At 40.0% G+C, this 22,068-nt stretch overlaps 1 protein-coding gene across 1 annotated transcript; it reads right to left on the minus strand.

The window, feature by feature from the left end:
- Positions 1-1,116: 1,116 nt before the first annotated feature.
- Positions 1,117-13,323, minus strand: LOC135210405 (bestrophin-2-like). The gene is made up of 9 exons (XM_064243308.1): positions 13,316-13,323; positions 13,041-13,151; positions 12,222-12,393; positions 11,468-11,597; positions 10,453-10,925; positions 9,736-10,194; positions 9,034-9,106; positions 8,146-8,372; positions 1,117-2,812 (listed from the first exon to the last, which is right to left on the minus strand). The coding sequence occupies exons 1-9, from the start codon at positions 13,321-13,323 to the stop codon at positions 2,807-2,809; spliced, it is 1,659 nt and encodes a 552-aa protein (XP_064099378.1). The 3' UTR covers positions 1,117-2,806.
- Between the last annotated feature and the right edge of the window lie 8,745 nt (positions 13,324-22,068).

Below are 22,068 nucleotides of genomic sequence, written 5' to 3' on the forward strand. Positions count from 1 at the left end.
ATTTGTTTAATAAAGAACAACATGGTTTCGTACCCGGAAAAAGTACACAAACCCAACTGTTAGTCCACCGTGAGAACATATTCAAAAATATGAAAACAAAGCGGAAATGAAACAGATGTGGTTTATCTAGACTTTGCAAAAGCTTTTGACAAAGTATAGATACATATATTAGGGAAGAAAATTAGAAAACACAATATCGGATAAAGTAGGAAGATGGTTAAAAGAATTTTTACACAACAGAAAACAGATAGTTATTGCAAACGACGAGAAATCGGATGAAGCCAAGGTAATATCCGGTGTGCCACAAGGCACGGTGTTACCTGCAATACTGTTTGTTATTATGATTGAAGACATAGACAGTAATGTTAAGGATTCGGTAGTGAGTAGTTTCGCAGATGACACAAGAATAAGTAGAGAAATTACTTGTGATGAAGATAGGAACGCTCTACAAAGAGACCTTAACAAAGTATATGATTGGGCAGAGGTAAATAGGATGGTATTTAACTCTGATAAATTTGAATCAATAAATTATGGAGACAGAGAAAGAAAGCTATATGCATATAGGGGACCTAATAATGAGTCAATCACAAATAAGGAAGCAGTTAAAGACCTTGGTGTGATGATGAATAGGAACATGTTATGCAATGATCAAATAGCAATTCTGTTGGCAAAATGTAAAGCAAAAATGGGAATGTTGTTACGGCACTTCAAAACAAGAAAAGCTGAATACATGATTATGCTTTATAAAACATATGTTCGTAGTCCACTTGAATATTGCAATATGATATGGTACCCACACTATCAAAAGGATATTGCACAAATAGAGAATGTATAAAGGTCCTTTACAGCTAGAATAGAAGAAGTTAAAGACCTTGACTACTGGGAAAGACTACAATCCTTAAAATTATATAGTCTAGAAAGGAGAAGAGAACGCTACATGATAATTCAGGCATGGAAACAGATAGAAGGAATAGCAGAAAACATCATGGAACTAAAAATATCAGAAAGAGCAAGCAGAGGTAGATTAATAGTGCCCAAAACTATACCAGGAAAAATAAGGAAAGCAACACAGGACATTAATCCACTAAACGCACCACATCGATAATGCAGCGTCTACTCAATGCGTTGCCAGCTCATCTGAGGAATATATCAGGAGTGAGCGTAGATGTGTTTAAGAATAAGCTCGACAAATATCTAAACTGCATCCCAGACCATCCAAGATTGGAAGATGCAAAATATACCGGAAGATGTACTAGCAACTCTCTGGTAGACATTAGAGGTGCCTCACACTGAGGGACCTGGGGCAACCCGAACGAACTGTAAGGTCTGTAAGGTGTAAGGTAAGGCATATATGTCCTCTTTGGTAGAAGAGATAATTATCAATAATTGTAAAACTTTCACATGATAATTATAATAATAAAATCCCCCACCATAAGACATTACGTATAAAACAATTATATCATTAATCTAGCTTTGTAACAAAACCACAGAAAGATGGGAAACCTATATATGTATACGTAGGCCCCTTTGTGAAATAATATAGATTTCTATAGCTGATTTTCTTTCACATAGCAGCATCTAAACCAAGTACCACCAAAGGAGCCTTTCACGACTCACAAAATTATCCCAATTCACATGGAATGAGATTAGCGCGAGGACGCTTCACCTATCCTGATATGTCTAGTGTATCATAAGAAGCATGACAAAAATAAATGAAATAAAATCAATAAATGAAAAAATAAAACAAAATCCTCAACACCCAGTCTCTATCTGCAGTAACAATCGTCAGGACCGGGGGCTCTTGGACAGAAGCACCCCAGGTCTTTCATTTGAGCGCTCTTAAGAAATCATCCTAACAAAAATAAAACTTGGGATATAACGAAAAAAAAAAATTGTTTAGATAACTTTACATGGAGGTTCACTTCGTCCGAAACCATTGCTACGTCATGTGCAAATATAATTCACTCGTATAATCTTATATATACAGTAACACGTTAAAATCAGTTAATTCACCTGACTCGATCGTCACCACCCCACGAAGGAAACTGAAGGGAGAGATGGAACCTTTTTTCGGAAGATGGTCCCTCTTCTGGGCTTCTGAGTGTTGGCCAGAAATACACATCTCTAATCCCTCAGTGGATGGCCGAGAATCGAACTCGCGGCCACCGAAGTGACAGGCAAAGACCATACCAATCACGCCAATGAGGCGCTCTATTACTGAGTTGATAAGTTTGAGTATAAGTATTTCGTTAACCCTTCTTACATTTTCACAAAATTGCACCTGCGTCCTGCTTTATAAATGGCCACAGTTAGGTTCGTAATAAACCTTTCTATCTCCGAGCTGAATACATAGCAGCAGCATCTAGTAATTTGTTCATAAAGAATTAATACTTTCTTTCTGTTTCCATATGTTTTCCTTCTTTTCACAGCTTGGCTTACCAAGTTTAGATAAGATTCATTTGTAATATCTAAGGAAGTAATACTTCGAAAAGGCACTACGTTAGCCTAAACAGTGTATAGAACAGCGAGTGACAATACGTCTCCTGGAATATCCTTAAGATTTATCAACATTTGTGATGATATAACAATTTCAAACTCTATATATGTACACGACACTTGTCACTGCATAAAAGTACTTCACGCCCTCAGTTGAAGGAGACGGGAATTAAGGTGACTTCAAGTAAACAGAACTAGCATATACTTTTGACGAAGAGGCTGAAGTCTCTGCCGTTGGCTTCGTGAGATCATCATCCCCTTCGGAAGCAAGTGAGATGGCTTCTTCCGTCAAACGTCAGGAATCTGGTCTTTAGTCCTATTGAAGAAAAAATGGGCAAAACGTTAAAGAGCTTGGAAAACGTAAGAGTGAAATGCCAGAACAGTGTCAATAAGTAAAAGATACCATCGAGTCTTCTGTAGAACTTATAATGCTGTACGAAACTCTCAGCCACGGGCCATAAAATTCTCAGCAGCTGCTCATGAAACTTTCAGCAACGGCCGGTGGTAGCTTGTGCTATAGGTGCCAGACGCACGACATATCTAACTTTAACCTTAAATAAAACAAAAACTACTGAGGCTAGAGAGCTGCAATTTGGTATACTTGATGATTGGAGGGTGGATAACCAACGTGACAATTTGCAGCCCTCTAGCCTCAGCATAGTGTTTAAGATCTGAAGGCGGACAGAAAAAGTGCGGACGGACAGACAAATAGCCATCTCAGTGGTTTTCTTGTACAGAGAGCTAAAAATGATCGAGTTTGTGACATGGAGAGAGAATATATATAAAGAAAGTGGGTGAATGAGAGAAAGGGAAATGTGACAAATTAAAAATATTTATTAGAAGGCTGAATGTTGCAGTGAATGAAAGCCAATATAAGGTTATATAAGAATGTGAATATAAATATCTTCTTAAAATCCAATATTTTTTCCTCTGCCAAAATAAAGAGTTTAATAAGGTAATCTCCATATCTGCTGTAGACAAGCAATCCAAAAAAATCTCTTCCATTAAAATCCTTTTCTTAAATAGACCTAGCTTACACAGATATCTTTTTCTACAACATCCTTCTATTCATTACAGGACAGTTTTGTGTCTGGGAAATCTTAGCGCAGAGAAAGTGTCATGTTGCCAAATGAATGCAATGCTATTTCGTAGTGCCATCCTTAGTAACTGAATATTAATTGATTTAGACTTTTTGTGTTAATTCTTGCATCTTCCCGAGTCTCACCTTTACCATCATCAGTATTATTATTATTATTATTATTATTATTATTATTATTATTATTATTATCATTATTATTTGTGTATGCTGGAAACAAACCTTTCAAACATGTTTTATTAAAAAAAATGGAAGAGTTCACAGAATTGATTTTATATAAAATTCTTTCAATTCTCCTTATGATTTGTCTTTCGGTCACGCTGGTATTATAAAGCAGCTGTCCAATATTCATCGTGCTGTAGGTCGTCAACGGAATTTCGAGCTGGTGTTATCAAAGGCAACTGGTTATCAGGGACAGGCTGGGGTCGTCAACAGGTATACAGGTGTGTCTCGTCAGGGGTCTATCCAGTATTCCTTGTTTTTTCTTCTTTTCTGGTTTTTCTATAGGCGACTACATGTTTCGCCCACCTCATTTGGCCATCTTCGGGACGGGATCGCTGAGTGCAATGGTCTGTGTCGGATGGGTACCTCACTTTTCATTGGGCAATACCTGTGACGTCACGAGCGATGTCATCGGGGGCTGGTTGCTGGTTGGCTGTCCTCTTCGTGGGCGGAGCCTCATCCTTATTGGTGATTGAGGAGGTCCACTCGAAGGGCGTGCAACTACCCACAAAGAGGACAGCCAACCAGCAACCGGCCCCGTGATGACATCGCTCGTGACGTCACAGGTATTGCCCAATGAAAAGTGAGGTACCCATCTCCTCAAACAACCCGAAAGCAATAAATAGCGTGAATCCATTCGACACAGACTACGGGCCGAACGAGGGAAAGGCCCGTGCCAACAAGAAGCGTTGGCTTAATACAACAACAACAACAACACACACCATTGCACTCAGCGATCCCATCCTGAAGATGGAAAACGAGGTGGCCGAAACATATAGATGCCTATAAAAAAACCAGAAAAGAAGAAAAAACCAGAATACTGGATAGACCCCTGACGACTACGGCCTGTTCCCGACCTACGAGACACACCTGTATACCTGTTGACGACCCCAGCCTGTCCCTGATAACCAGTTGCCTTTGATAACACCAGCCCGAAATTCCGTTTGACGACAAACAGCACGATGAATATTGGACAGCTGCTTTAAAATACCAGCGTGCCAAAAAGACAAATCATAAGGAGAATTGAAAGAATTTTATATAAAATCAATTCTGTGAATTCTGCCATTATTTTTAATAAAATATTATTATTATTATTTTATTTATTAATTTTTTTTTTTTGCTCTATCACAGTCCTCCAATTCGACTGGGTGGTATCTATAGTGTGGGGTTCCGGGTTGCATTCTGCCTCCTTAGGAGTCCATCACTTTTCTTACTATGTGCTCCGTTTCTAGGATCACATTCATCTGCATGAGTCCTGGAGCTACCTCAGCCTCTAGTTTTTATAGATTCCTTTTCAGGGATCTTGGGATCGTGCCTAGTGCTCCTATGATTATGGGTACGATTTCCACTGGCATATCCCATAACCTTCTTTTATTATTATTATTATTATTATTATTATTATTATTATTATTATTATTACTGAAAATAATGGATCTTTGTACGATATTCACTATTTATAGACAGTCTTCTCTATTCCTCTTATAATCAGATGGAAAAAAAATTATAAGAACAGAGAAGACTGTATAAATTGAATGCCGTAGAAGCAGACATTATTTTCAATAATAATAATAATAATAATAATAATAATAATAATAATAATAATAATAATAATAATAATAATAATGGCTACAGAGGGGAGAGCTAAAGAAGGAAACTGAAGGAATGATAACAGCGGCACAAGATCAGGCCCTAAGAACCAGATATGTTCAAAGAACGATAGACGGAAATAACATCTCTCCCATATGTAGGAAGTGCAATACGAAAAATGAAACCATAAACCACATAGCAAGCGAATGTCCGGCACTTGCACAGAACCAGTGCAAAAAGTGGCATGATTCAGTGGCAAAAGCCCTCCACTGGAGCCTGTGCAACAAACATCAGCTACCTTGCAGTAATAAGTGGTACGAACACCAACCTGAAGGAGTGATAGAAAACGATCAGGCAAAGATCCTCTGGGACTATGGTATCAGAACAGATAGGGTGATACGTGCAAATAGACCAGACGTGACGCTGATTGACAAAATCAAGAAGAAAGTATCACTCATTGATGTCGCAATACCATGGGACACCAGAGTTGAAGAGAAAGAGAGAGAAAAAATGGATAAGTATCAAGATCTGAAAATAGAAATAAGAAGGATATGGGATATGCCAGTGGAAATCGTACCCATAATCATCATAGGAGCACTAGGCACAATCCCAAGATCCCTGAAAAGGAATCTAGAAAAACTAGAGGCTGAAGTAGCTCCAGGACTCATGCAGAAGAGTGTGATCCTAGAAACGGCGCACATAGTAAGAAAAGTGATGGACTCCTAAGGAGGCAGGATGCAACCCGGAACCCCACACTATAAATACCACCCAGTCGAATTGGAGGACTGTGATAGAGCAAAAAAAAAAAAAAAAATAATGATAATAATAATAATAATAATGAGCACAAGAAATAAGTAAGACCAGATAGAAAATATCGAGACGCCAAAGCCCCCCAGGCATTTTGAAAAAAAAAAAAAAAATCATTTCCAAACCTCATAGATGTCACAGTAACCTGACCCCTGGCTGGTACCTCCACCTGACCCTGGTACCTCCACCTGACCTTGTTGCCTCCACCTGACCCTGGTGCCTCCACCTGACCCTGGCTGGTTCCTCCACCAGACCTTGACCCTAGTTCCTCTACCTGACCCAACAAAGCCTACTGAAATCCAAAGCACATCAAGTGTCTAATGCTAAGGTCGCACATTCACATATAACGCACGCATGCCCACGCATGAGCAGAAATTGGTAGTTGGCAACAGCTTACGTCAGTAAACCGTGAATGTTCCGTAAAACATACGTAAAATCATGGACGTACGGTGATGGGTCGTCCGGGTGTTAAGCTCCACCCACTGGAGCGCCGTAGCCCACTCCAGTTTTGAAATGTTCAAAACAAGTCATGGGTGGTCACACCAAATGTCACCTGATGTAACTCCAGGCATTGCATGTGGGACCCACGGTGACTGCAGCAGGATAGGTGCTGTTTGCCGCCGCTGTTTTCTTCCCGCCGCGAAGCATGTGAGCCTCCTAATTGCACTGTAGCCTACGGGTAAACCAATTCACACATTTACAACCCTGTACGATGTGGCAAAGCTGTAGCGTGGTATAAATGGTCAGGTTGGCGCCCTCAGGTCAGCTGTTGTTTCTGTCTCTGAGACCAGAAGTCTTCTCCATGTACTTTCCACAATGCTCTTCAAGATGCCGAACCTCACAAAACGACCAAGGAAGGGTCCATCAACGTCACATCTTCTTGCAGGACCCTCTTTCGGCCCGAAGAATACTCCTACAGCCACTCCTGCAGACACTCAGGATGAGGGAAATGTTATCTTCCACCTACAGGAGTTGGAGTTGGATGAGATACAGAGTGATGACAGCGACATGAAAACTCTCCATGAAGCTACCCCCATTGACTACGGACAGAACGTTCTCTTGATTGAGCCAAGACGTCGAGGACGACGTGCACCAGGGCGTAAGAAGAACCTCTGTATCATCCTGTTGGACGAAAATGAGAGGCTGGTGGGTGAGTGGCTCGAGCACGAGGCCCAATTCATCTACAACAAGGGGATGGCTGCCTACAAGGACAAAGCCAAGGTGTGGAAGGCCTTTGATGACAAGGGCAAGTTACTTAGGCTACCAGTGACTGACACGTACCACTATTTCGTTGAAGAGGCTCTGGTCAATCCGGGTGAAATTCTTGTACAGCTCTGGACTTTCGGTAGCCAACTCCTCCATCAGGTTTTCAAAGTGGCCATGCTCCATTCTTCTTTGTAGGTATGGCCAAGCCCAGACCCTCCTTTGCCTTCTCGTTACCTTCTGGTTTCTCCTTGCAAGATGCATCTTCACTAATTGCAAAGTTCGAGAATCTCCTCAAAGTTCTCCATGATGATTCAGAACAGGGGCGAATACTTCATGCTGCACGAAGTTGACAAGGGGAACTGCAAGCTCTGTTTACAGGCCGGCCCTTCTGTACCATAAGGCCCCACAATGGTGGGGGTGGTACCGACATGAAGTTGACGTACATCGGCGTGAGTAAGTTAGTGCGCCGTGCTTTGCAACGCAAAATCTTGGGGATGTGTAGGACTTTGCTGGCCCACTTCCAGGTAGGCGTCCGACCATGCTTGTGTTGCGCGTACATTTGCGGTGCAATTTACGGTGCTGGCTTTATGTCTGTCAGCCCGTGTCCTGTTTACCAGCTGTTCAAGGTCATTTCATCGCGATGATGCCCACGTTCCACATACGTGGGCATACACTGTCGTGATACTTGAATGTGTGACCCCAGCATAAAAGTCTGCCAATCTCCGACCTACCTCGTAAGATGGGTTCGTATGACCCTCCACACCCAAAGGTTTTGCGAATTTGCCAACTCCAGCGTGACCTGGCATGATTCTCAAGCTTTTGTGATGACCTGGCCTTATCGTATCAGATCCAGGATGACCTGAGTTGGACTGCATTTCGGGGAATCTGCAGGTGACGGTCGCCTCTTCCGTTAGCGTCATCGCCAAGGTGACTGTGGGGGAGCTGGCTTCAAGATGACCTGAAGAAGGGCGTGAGTTAGCTTTAAATATTCTAAATATTGTACTTTAAATATTTAAATATTTTAGATATTTAAATATTTTAAGTATTTAAATACTTTGAATACTTAAAATACTTAAATATTTAAAATATATTTAAAAATTTATTTATTTTAAGTATTTAAATACTTTGAATACTTAAATAATACCCGTTAAAATTTCTTAAATAAAATTTATAAAATTTATTTATATTTTAAATACTCTGCTTTAAATATTTAAACATTTTAAATATTTAAATATCTTAAATACTCTGCTTTAAATATATTTTTAAAGTATGGGAAAATAAGGACCTTGAATTTTGATGAATTTGTGGATTGAAAACTTTCAGATTATAGGAAATATGATTTAGAAGGTAACTCATAATATAATCACTGAATGGAATGTATTCCTAGAATAAAATCCCTAAACTGACAGCTTTGCCCTGGACAGTTTTGTCAAAAGAAGTTACAGAGACTCATAGTTCTGTAAGTTTCTCAAATATGATCTCATGAGGCATTAGGATTTTTCTTAGGTAGTGACCCCCAAGGCTAAAACCCTTGGGGATCACTAATAATAAATTCTAGATCTAGATAAAGTACAAGCATGCGTAAGTAAACAAACATCCTTTGGGACTCGAAGACGTACCAGAGCTCCCACTTAGAATAGGGGTGTTGTCTCGGGCAGAATTCTGGTCGTCTGAAGTATTGCCCACTTCCATCTGATAGTTCAAAACAAGAAGACGAATAAATCATTGTAAACATATAAAAGATGTACAATAGACATGTATAAATACCGCCTCACACTATATACTCCAAGCGTGTAATATTTTATTGAATCAAACTATAGGCAACGAGAGAGGAAATCAGTCTACTGCATCAATGGACTTAGAGGTGCTAAAAACTACACAATGGAATCTCAGGGGGCTTTTTAACTCTACTTTTCTGATATTGAAGGTAAGAAGTTATCAAAGTATATGTGCTAAACTAGCAATGAGCTAGCAAATTATGCAAAATACTGGAACTTAAACATATGTAAAAGAAACTCTTTTTACCTGTTCCCAATGAAAATCGAAAGAGTGACTAGGGTCCTCTATGCTGGAATTGGTCCTAGCAGACGCCACCTCTGGCACTAAACTAGAGTTGAGCGAGCAAATTATGCAAAATACTGGAACTTAAACATATGTAAAAGAAGCTCTTTACCTGTTTGTAGACAAAATCAAAAGTGACTAGGGTCCTCTATGCTAGAATTGGTCCTAGCAGATGCCACCTCTGGCACTAAACAAGAGTTGAACGAGCAAATTATGCAAAATACTGGAACTTAAACATATGTAAAAGAAGCTCTTTTTACCTGTTCCCAGAGAAAATCGAAAGAGTGACTAGGGTCCTCTATGCTGGAACTGGTACCAGCAGACGCCACCTCTGGTGTCAAAACGGACCCCATAGATGGTTGCTGGATATTGTTGAGCACCTCGATGCTGGGCGACGAGCCAGGCATCCTAGTGGCAGTGGCAGTCGGTTTCAAGGTGCCTGAGGGGGTGGTTAGCAGTGTCGTTGGCTTCATTTGATGACTGCTGGATGTGGAGCTTCTTCTTGGTTGAAGGGTGGCTGTTTTGGGTAATTTCCCGTTGATGCCTAACTTGATGGAGCAGGAGTTCGGGATGGAACACTCACTGTGCTTCTGGTAGCCTCCCGCCCCTCCGTTGCCTTTATCTACTGGTTGACTGGCTTCCAGCAGCACCATGTTGTTTAGGTCTTGTACCATTGAGGGAATTTCTGTTGGGGTGACGTAACCCAACAGGTATGACATCTGGAGTAGAAAGCATCAATGTGAATGATTAGGAATGGCACTACAAATTTCCTTGTACTGTTTTATAGATTGTAAGATCAAGTATGGGTCAGCAGAAATGAGAAATAACTAAAACTTGGGGGAAATTAAACATCAGAGCCTAATTTAGATATGACAGGTGAGGAGAAGGAAAACTACACATTCTGAACATGTTAATCATTCTATACCTTTTTCCTCTACAAATATGGTATAGCCTAACTTCTAGATAGTCTGTCTCACCTCAGTGTATCTCTCCAAGAGCTGATCCATATCAAAATCATCGTCATCTTCGCCAAAAGGATTGACAAGAGACTCGGCAACTTTGAGCCATCCCATGTAGAAGAAAAACTGCAGCAGAGTGAAGATGGGGACAAAGAAATCAATCGTTCTGTTATCGTAACCTTGCGCTGGGTCCAGGAACTGACGGCCCAGAATGGAGAAGAAGAAGAATAAGTAGACAGCCATGGTTGCTACTTGGGTGTACACCAGAGGGATGCTGATGACAGTCCACCTCATCAATTTCCCGCAATTTCCTCGTATTTGCACCAGCTCTCCCAAAAGCTGCTGCATGTCAAAGTCGTGCATGATGTAGCCCTGAGTGCGGCCCTTCTCCAACAGCATAGAACACCACATGAGAGGAACATAGACCAAGGGGACGTTGAATGTTTCCGCTTGTTTTTCCAGGATGTGCATTTCTTCAACAGTCATGTACCCTTGAAAAAAAAAAAAAGAGAAACAAGAGAAAAAGGTAGGGGGAACGAAAGAATTTTTTCTCTATGATCATGGTTGATTTCAAAGCAAATTTACTAACCTCAACAATAATCATTGACATTTCAACCAAAATAACTCGGTTCAAAGTACCAAATGGAAATTTTAAAAATATACAGAGTGCCATCATGGACGGAAATTTTAAGAAGATTACAACAAAAACCAAAATGAAAAAAAAAAATGGTGTCTGAATGTTCAAGTAAAAATTGCTTAAATCTCCATGGGACTTTTCAGTCTTAGACTGCGTTATTGTTGAGGTTAGTAAATTTGCTTTGAAATCAACCATGATCATAGAGAAAAAATTCTTTCGTTCCTCCTACCTTTTTTTATGGTTGTAGTCATAAATGGTTGTTATCTTTCTTTTAAATTTGATTGGCTCTCTGTGATTGTGTTAGTAGATAAGTTAGTTGGTATGGGTTTGTGCTTGTGGGTATGTGGGCATCTAAAATCATGCCATTGAAAGACTGAAGACAAGAAGACATCTTACCTGCATCTAAGATAGACTTCAAGTTTGGCAGTTTCTTCCTGACCTTTCCAGAAATCCTGCTGAATACCATTGCAATGGTCAAGTTGACGTATCGGAGCAAAGTTGACCTTAGGAGCTTTGGTGGGCCATCCTGAAGTGGGAGATAAATACTATGTCAGCATAAATGAACAACTTATTCTATTTCACCCTATTCCGTACATTCGTGTCAACCAAAATTCTTGGGGAATGACATTTCCAGCAGTGCAGTACCTTAAAAGATAAAATTTCTAAGTATGTATTCTAATTTACTTCAGCTTCATAACATCCTTGAAGGAAATTATAAAGGTTTTTTTGATACAATAGAAATCCCATTTCTAGGGACTCGCAAATGAATTTGGGATCTGTGAAAATGAATTAAAATGACTCAGACTTTCTTTGAAGATGTGTCAATCATTCTAATGGCTCGTTGTGAGCCTAACAGGTCACTAACCTAACCCTCGTAGGGATGGAATATGAGTGAAATCATTTGGAAGTGATTGTTTTCCAAAAGCTGACCAGGTTCCCTATCATGAGACAGTTGTAATCCAGGTACAAAATCTAACATCAATACTGCTGTGATGGAAGACTTTCCATTTAATTGTTTTATGGACTCAATCAGATGTCTTCTGGTAATAAATCAAAACCATCAAAGGTCACTAACCACCAGTAGTTGGTGGCTGTAATGAGACCTGTTTATTTAGAATGGATCTACCTGTGTCTTCCATGAGTTACTAACCCTGCCTCTGATGTAGGACGTGCAGAGTATGGGGAAGAAGTCAGGCCGAGGAATATTCCGGTACTGTTCCCACCATCGCTGGACAATGATGCTGACGTAGAAGCCCAGAACGAAGAAGATTGGAATGAGGTTCCTGAAGTAGTCGCAGTAGAGGGAGAGTTGCTCGAAGGTTCTGGAACGATCGGGGGATGTGAAATCTAAATTTAGGTGTGTAAAGATCGGCTAGAATGATAGTGATGTCACTCATAAACTTACTCGTAAATTCTTGTACTTTTCCAATGATTTCTGTAGTTTTTGTATGAAAATCATGGTTACTATACCTTGACGCAATACTTCTGCCACCTTTTTTTTCTATTATTTATTCAAATACTACGGCTCAGAAAGAGTGATGAAACTGGCCTTGGCCAGTGAAGCAAGTACCTACTAAAAATATAGCCTAACCAAAAAGGACCACCGGGTTTGGGGTGATTAAAAGCATTAGTTATCAATCCATCAACCGAAAAGCCAATACATCATCAGGAACAGTTTATTTCAGCTCATGATCTTGATTATATGACTAGGTACTATATCACAACATTAACTGGCAACATAAAAGGATCTTATGTTCATTATCATTACAGAGTCAACCTATATTGTAAAATTGAAGGCTTTGCTTGTATTCAATTGAAGTTCCCACAAGATTTTAGAAAATTAAATATTTCTAAGCTAAGCACGCGTAGCTTTAGATTTCTCATATTGAGAAAGGTATTTCACATAGCATTTAGTTCGCTTACTAATTCATTTATTTTTTCATCTAAATGAATACAAGATCTTTCCCACCTTCTCTGCTGTTCATCCAAACCAAATCGGTAGACCAAGGAGCAAATGAAGTAAAGGAAACAGTAAACCAGGGTATCTGGCCAAATCAGCTTGTAAACACTTCCGCGCCATCTGTTGGGAAGAAGTCAATAGTAAATGTAAACACTTCCACGCCATCTGTTGGGAAGAAGTCAAAACTAAATATAAACACTGCACAATCTGTTGGGAAGAAATCAAAACTAAATATAAACACTTCTTCGCCATCTGTTGGGAAAAAGTCAAAACAAAATTCAAACACCTCCATGGCATCTGTTGGAAAGATTGATAAGATTAGCAAAGTGAAAGGATCATAATGTGGCCTTATTGTTAGAAGCAGTTTTGAAGTACATGGAAGAGCCAAATGATAATCTTCGAAATAACGTAACTGCGAAAGTAAAAGATTTTAGGGAGCAAATAAATATAAGTAGTAATGGATGTGTCTAGACTTAAATGTTTATCGTGGAATATAAATAGTCTAAGTAAACGGGCAACTGACATTCATGCATACGTTTTGTCTTGCAATCCTGATGTAGTTGCTTTGCAGGAGTTAGGGATAAATGGTGTTGGCTTTCAGTTGCCAGGATATCAAAGATTTGAATTACCTGCATGCCTAGAGAATAACACCAGAGGGTTAACTACTTTTATTAAGAACAGCATTCCTGCTGTTTTATGTGACTCTGTTATGATTAATGGTACAGAGTTTGTGTCCTTGAAATTGTTTGTTACTGATTGTTATATATACATTATTAATGTGTATGTTCATAGTGATATGCTGAATATTGAAAGTTTGCCTCTATGTATTTTTGAAGAGAAGTGTTTACTACTGGGTGACCTTAATGCCCGGCATAAGAATTTTGAAAATAATGGGGGTTCAAATAAAGATGGGTTTGTCATGAACAGTATTGTTAATTCTCTTGATCACATTTGTGTTTTGGGAGATAAAGACCCCACTCATGTGAGAGGTGGGCGACTTGACTACGCCCTGCTCTTCAATATGTCTGAGTATGAAGCTTTTGCCTCTGTTATTGGTGACTTAGTAAGTGACCATTTTGCTCTTGAGGTGAGTCTAGGTATACAAAGGACAACTTTCAGTCCGAAACGAAAAAGATTAACTATCAAGAATGATGAGAAGGTTACATTTATGGCTAAGGTTGGTGAATGGTATAGGGACTACAAATATGTAAATGGACATGGAAATGATGAGAATGTGTTTCTGGATATTTGCTTAAAGTAATAGATTCTATATTGCACGTAAAGGGGAATCAGGAGAACCGTTCTATTGTGAATTCTGAAAAAGCAAAGTATACCGATGACAAAGTAATAAAAGGTTGGAACAATCTTTTAAGAAAAGCGCACAGGAAGTGGACCATGAATCCAAATGATCTAAGTAATAGAGAGGTTATGATACAAGTTGCAAAAGGTACATCTGAAATACGAAAAAAATAAGAGGAAAATACTGGGATCGCTTTTTAGAGGAGGTATCTTTTATGAAGTCCCTCAGTGGTGTATGGAACGCTGTGAATAAAGTTAGAGGGATCAGAAGAAAAAACATTGCACATCATGACCCAAAAGGAATGGCAAATGAACTAATGAAGAAATGGTCATTTGCCTCTAGCTTTAGTAATTTACCGGACAATGTTCAGGCTAGTTTACGTAACCGTCGACCACAGCGACGACAGTTGGTAAGAATGCAAATAGATATGGTGGACGAGACTAGTTTGCCCTTTACCAAAGATGAATTATTGTTGGGAATTAAGAAAGGGGGGTCGACTGCTCCTGGGGAAGATGGGGTAACATATGAAATAATAAATAGTCTTATAATGATGGAAGATAGCCCACTACTTGATTTGATCCATCTTTGTTTTGAAAATGGCAAATTACCCATTAAATGGAAATTGGCATTGCTCGTACCTATACCTAAGAGTAATGCGGAATATCGCCCCATCTTGTATATGCAAATTAATGGAACGGATGATTCTTAATAGATTACTTTTTGTCATTGGTGATCAATTCTCTCAAAATCTTTATGGTTTTATTAAGGGAAAGAGTACAGCAGATTGTGCTTTAAGAGTGCTGTGCAACAGCAATGTCAAATGTAGGGCATTTATTGATCTCAAAGGAGCATTTGACAGGGCAAATAAAGATGTCATACTCGAAGAGCTTGTTAATAAGGGCATTAAGGGATCATTGCTAAGGTGGATTGCAAGCTACTTGAGTGAAAGGTCTGGGTTCAGGGGCATGAATCTGAAGAAATGGATATGGAATTGGGTACGTTTATTGTACTTATGGATCGTATTGCAAGGCATTCTTTTCCTAGTGGCACAGAAGTTGTAATATACGCTGACGACATAATGATCCAGTGCACAGATGAGGTTGTTTTGAAAGAGGCTTTAGCTGAACTACATACTCTATGCTTACTCATGGGATTAGTTATTAATGAGAGTAAAAGTAAAATCCAATCACTTTATCCAATTAAAAATGTGATCTCATTTAATGGGAGGCAATTGGAAATGGTAGGAACTTATAAATATCTTGGCATGTTCATTGGCTTTCACAAATGTATGGATGAGGTCAATTATGTTAGAAATATTTGCCTGGCAAGATTAAGACCTTTGCAGGTGTTGGATAATAGAGGCAATGGTGCCGGTATACCTGTATTACGAATGAAGTACATAAGCACAGTTCGATCAGTTATTGACTATGCATCCCCGGTGCTAATCTGCTATCCGGAGAGAGAATTAAAGAAGTTAGAAATAATTCAAAATCAAGCAATGCGCATAATACTAGGCTGTCCCATGAGCACGCGCATAGAGATCATGAGAATGGAGTTGAATCTCCCAAGCATCTCCGAGAGAGTTCAAGAAATAGTCTATGCTGCCGTATGTCCGCAGTATAAGGAGGGGTGAAGAGATTTTAAAAAAACTTTTAGAATCTCGAACAGACCTAATGGTCATTTGAGAAAACTATATAGGATATTGTTAAAATATGACGTTGCTAAATACCGTGTTCATTTGGAAAGAGTAAAATGTCCAAAGCCGTGGTTGTGTTGTAGGTTAAATATATGTATAAGTAAGTTGGACTATAAAAAGAGCGAGTGTAATACATGTGTGTTAAGACAATCCTTTCTTAGTAAACTGAATATGTGACCTAGGTGTGATACCATTCATATATATTGTGATGGCTCTGTAAATGGTAATAAAGCTGGTTGTGGCGTGGTTGTTCGTGAGTATTATGAAAATGATATTAGTGTGGATGCAACGCTGTCTAAGAGGCTTGAAGATGAAACGTCATCTATGGCAGCAGAGTTACATGCTATACATGAGGGCCTCAAAATGGTTGTTAATAAAATAAAGGATATATTTGTGTTCGTTGATTCGCAGAGTGCTTTGCTAGCCTTAAATAGCAAAACTCCCAGTAGTAGCGAGGTGGTTGTGCTCTGTAAAGGATTGGTTTGTCGGCTTCAGAAGAAAGAACTAACTGTAAAGTTCTTTTGGGTTCCATCTCATATTGGTATTTTATTAAATGAAGTTGCTGACAGTCTGGCCAAGGAAGCCACACGAAAGCCTTACAATGACATAGAAACCTCTATGAGCCTAAATAGAATAAAAAGAGGAATGAGAATAAAAAGAGAGGTCTGGAAAAGGGCAGCATCAGTATGGGGCATTATTTGTTTGTCACTGAAAACACTAAAGTTACATATGGTAAGGTACTTTCGAAAGTTGATACTTTAGTTATGAGAATGAGGTTGGGGTATAATTATTGTTGGCAATATATGGATGGTGATGGTATAGGTACCCTGTAGATTATGTGGTGAAGCATACTCGCATACTCTGCATCCTTATATGTTAGAATGTGATAACCTTAGGGAATTTAGAAATGTTTTTATTAATAATGTTACTGAGCAAGTTTGTTTTGTCTTGAATAATAATTTCACAAAAAGAATTGTTAATAAGTTTCCAAGGTTTTCTTGGAATAGATAAAAGAGCATTGTAAAAATTATATTTGTTGGGGTTGCATTAGCATGCTAATACATCCCATTTGATGTATCTTTGTCAATAAATTTTTTTGAATTTGAATTTGAATTTGAATCTGTTGGAAAGAAATCAAAACTAAATATAAACACTTCTGCGCCATCTGTTAGGAAGAAGTTAAAACTAAATGTAAACACGTCTGCACCATCTGTGGCAACTAAGTGTAAACGCTTCTGCGCCATCTGTTGGGAAGAAGTGAAAACTAAGTTCAATTGTTGAAAAGAAAATGGAAATGAACACGTTTCACTACAATACTTGCCAATATGTCTGTGAGGAAGTCATTGGGATCAGGAACAGAAAGAGAGAAGCCAATTAGCATACATTTCTGACACACGTACAGGACCGAGTCCATTACTCTACACAGGTCATATAAGAAATTGGAACCTAAGTACTACATGTGGAGGAATTACTAATGCCTTGGAATCTGGACATTAAGGGCAGACAAATGGGTTTGCAGGAGGAGGATTGGATGTCTCACCCTAACCCTCCCATTCCCTTACTTACTGACCCCGCCCACCCAGGGCGGACAAACCAGTATGGGGGGTGGGGTTGTATTATTTTTCCCTTACTATCGCCAGGGGGAGGAAAAGAAGGTTCAATCTGATTTTATTATTATTATTATTATTATTTTTTTTTTTCCTCTATCACAGTCCTCCAATTCGACTGGGTGGTATTTATAGTGTGGGGTTCCGGGTTGCATCCTGCCTCCTTAGGAGTCCATCACTCTCCTTACTATGTGTGCCGTTTCTAGGATCACACTCTTCTGCATGAGTCCTGGAGCTACTTCAGCCTCTAGTTTTTCTAGATTCCTTTTCAGGGATCTTGGGATCGTGCCTAGTGCTCCTATGATTATGGGTACGATTTCCTCTGGCATATCCCATATCCTTCTTATTTCTATTTTCAGATCTTGATACTTATCCATTTTTTCCCTCTCTTTCTCTTCAACTCTGGTGTCCCATGGTATTGCGACATCAATGAGTGATACTTTCTTCTTGACTTTGTCAATCAACGTCACGTCTGGTCTGTTTGCACGTATCACCCTATCCGTTCTGATACCATAGTCCCAGAGGATCTTTGCCTGATCGTTTTCTATCACTCCCTCAGGTTGGTGTTCGTACCACTTATTACTGCAAGGTAACTGATGTTTCTTGCACAGGCTCCAGTGGAGGGCTTTTGCCACTGAATCATGCCTCTTTTTGTACTGGTTCTGTGCAAGTGCCGGACATTCGCTTGCTATGTGGTTTATGGTTTCATTTTTCGTATTGCACTTCCTACATATGGGAGAGATGTTATTTCCGTCTATCGTTCTTTGAACATATCTGGTTCTTAGGGCCTGATCTTGTGCCGCTGTTATCATTACTTCAGTTTCCTTCTTTAGCTCTCCCCTCTGTAGCCATTGCCATGTGTCATCGCTGGCTAGTTCTTTAGTCTGTCTCATGTATTGTCCGTGCATTGGTTTATTGTGCCAGTCCTCTGTTCTGTCTGTCATTCTCCTGTCTCTGTATATTTCTGGGTCTTCGTCTACTTTTATTAGTCCTTCTTCCCATGCACTCTTTAGCCACTCGTCTTCACTGGTTTTCAGATATTGCCCCAGTGCTTTGTTTTCGATGTTGACACAGTCCTCTATACTTAGTAGTCCTCTCCCTCCTTTCTTTCGTGTTATGTATAGTCTGTCCGTATTTGCTCTTGGGTGTAGTGCTTTGTGTATTGTCATATGTTTCCTGGTTTTCTGATCTATGCTGCGGAGTTCTGCCTTCGTCCATTCGACTATTCCTGCGCTGTATCTGATTACTGGCACTGCCCATGTGTTTATGGCTTTTATCATATTTCCGGCGTTGAGTTTTGACTTGAGTATCGCCTTGAGTCTCTGCATATATTCTTTCCTGATCGTGTCCTTCATCTCTTGGTGTTTTATATCCCCTCCTTCCATTATTCCCAGGTATTTGTATCCTGTCTCATCTATGTGTTTGATGTTGCTCCCATCTGGTAGCTTTATCCCTTCAGTTCTCGTTACTTTGCCCTTTCGTATGTTGACTAAGGCGCATTTTTCTATTCCAAACTCCATCCTGATGTCCCCAGATACAATCCTTACAGTCTGGATTAGGGTATCTATTTCCTTGATGCTCTTACCATACAGCTTGATGTCGTCCATGAACATCAGATGGTTGATTCTGTTGCCTCTTTTCTTGAGTTGGTACCCGGCATCCATCTTCTGTAGTACTTTTGTCATGGGAACCATGGCTACTACGAAGAGTAGTGGGGACAGTGAGTCGCCCTGGAAGATCCCTCTCCTGATATTAACCTCTGCTAGTCTTATTCCAGAGCTTGTAAGTATTGTATTCCAGTTGTGCATTGTATTTTTGAAGGAAGCTGATGGTGTTTTCCTCTGCCCATATATTTTCAGGCATTCTATTAGCCATGTGTGTGGTATCATGTCGAAGGCTTTCTTATAGTCTATCCATGCCATGCTTAGGTTGGTTTTCCTTCTCCTACTGTTCTTCATTACCATTTTGTCTATCAGGAGCTGGTCTTTTGTGCCCCTACACTTCCTTCTGCAGCCTTTCTGTTGGTGGGGGATGGTGTTTGTCTCCTCTAGGTAGTTGTATAGCCTTTCACTGATGATACCTGTTAGTAACTTCCACATTATTGGTAGGCAGGTGATAGGCCTGTAGTTACTGACTATATTTCCCTTACTCTTGTCTTTTTGTACTGAGGATGTTCTTCCTGTGGTCATCCATTTTGGTGCATGGTGATTTGAGATACAATTCTGGAGTTGTTCTGCTATTCGTGGGTGTAGGGCCTTGAAGTTTTTGAGCCAGTATCCACGGACTTCATCGGGACCTGGGGCTTTCCAGTTTGGCATTTTCTTTAGTTGGTGTCTGACTGTGTCTGTCGTGATCTCTGTGAATCTTTGTTTTATTCTCCCTGTTTCTTCTTTCTTGACTTCCTGGAGCCATGTTGCATGTTTGTTGTGTGATACCGGATAGCTCCATATGTTTTCCCAGAGTCTCTTACTTGGTTCGGCTTCAGGAATTTCTGGGAGGTTGTCTTCCCCTCTTAGTTGGCTGTATAGTCTTTTCTGGTTGGTTCCGAATAGTTTGTTCTGTTGGTATCCCTTATTCCTGTTTGTGTACCGTTGGATCTTATGTGCTTTGGCCTTAAGCCTCTGTTTTACATCTTCTATCGTGTTGTTTAGTCCCCTCTCTTGTACTTTGTATTTCTCGTTGAGTTCCTCCCTTGTTTTCTTGCTTCTTAGCCTTTTTTCTGCCATCTCTTTCAGTTTACTCAAGTCAGATCTCATCACCATGATTTGCTTTTCCAGGCGCCTTTTCCAAGGAGGTTGCTGTTTTGGTTATTATTATTATTATTATTATTATTTTTTTTTTTTTTGCTCTATCACAGTCCTCCAATTCGACTGGGTGGTATTTATAGTGTGGGGTTCCGGGTTGCATCCTGCCTCCTTAGGAGTCCATCACTCTTCTTACTATATGTGCCGTTTCTAGGATCACACTCTTCTGCATGAGTCCTGGAGCTACTTCAGCCTCTAGTTTTTCTAGATTCCTTTTCAGGGATCTTGGGATCGTGCCTAGTGCTCCCATGATTATGGGTACGATTTCCACTGGCATATCCCATATCCTTCTTATTTCTATTTTCAGATCTTGATACTTATCCATTTTTTCCCTCTCTTTCTCTTCAACTCTGGTGTCCCATGGTATTGCGACATCAATGAGTGATACTTTCTTCTTGACTTTGTCAATCAACGTCACGTCTGGTCTGTTTGCACGTATCACCCTATCCGTTCTGATACCATAGTCCCAGAGGATCTTTGCCTGATCGTTTTCTATCACTCCCTCAGGTTGGTGTTCGTACCACTTATTACTGCAAGGTAACTGATGTTTCTTGCACAGGCTCCAGTGGAGGGCTTTTGCCACTGAATCATGCCTCTTTTTGTACTGGTTCTGTGCAAGTGCCGGGCATTCACTTGCTATGTGGTTTATGGTTTCATTTTTCGTATTGCACTTCCTACATATGGGAGAGATGTTATTTCCGTCTATCGTACTTTGAACATATCTGGTTCTTAGGGCCTGATCTTGTGCCGCTGTTATCATTCCTTCAGTTTCCTTCTTTAGCTCTCCCCTCTGTAGCCATTGCCAATTGTCATCGCTGGCTAGTTCTTTAGTCTGTCTCATGTATTGTCCGTGCATTGGTTTGTTGTGCCAGTCCTCTGTTCTTTCTGTCTTTCTCCTCTCTCTGTATATTTCTGGGTCTTCGTCTACTTTTATTAGTCCTTCTTCCCATGCACTCTTTAGCCACTCGTCTTCACTGGTTTTTAGATATTGCCCCAGTGCTCTGTTTTCGATGTTAACGCAGTCCTCTATACTTAGTAGTCCTCTCCTCCTTCCTTTCGTGTTATGTATAGTCTGTCCGTATTTGCTCTTGGGTGTAGTGCTTTGTGTATTGTCATATGTTTCCTGGTTTTCTGATCTATGCTGCGGAGTTCTGCCTTCGTCCATTCGACTATTCCTGCGCTGTATCTGATTACTGGCACTGCCCATGTGTTTATGGCTTTTATCATATTTCCGGCGTTGAGTTTTGACTTGAGTATCGCCTTGAGTCTCTGCATATATTCTTTCCTGATCGTGTCCTTCATCTCTTGGTGTTTTATATCTCCTCCTTCCATTATTCCCAGGTATTTGTATCCTGTCTCATCTATGTGTTTGATGTTGCTCCCATCTGGTAGCTTTATCCCTTCAGTTCTCGTTACTTTGCCTTTTTGTATGTTGACTAAGGCGCATTTTTCTATTCCAAACTCCATCCTGATGTCCCCAGATACAATCCTTACAGTCTGGATTAGGGTATCTATTTCCTTGATGCTCTTACCATACAGCTTGATGTCATCCATGAACATCAGATGGTTGATTCTGTTGCCTCTTTTCTTGAGTTGGTACCCGGCATCCATCTTCTGTAATACTTTTGTC

Source organism: Macrobrachium nipponense, chromosome 39 (assembly GCF_015104395.2).
Source record: "Macrobrachium nipponense isolate FS-2020 chromosome 39, ASM1510439v2, whole genome shotgun sequence".
NCBI classification, from domain to species: domain Eukaryota; kingdom Metazoa; phylum Arthropoda; class Malacostraca; order Decapoda; family Palaemonidae; genus Macrobrachium; species Macrobrachium nipponense.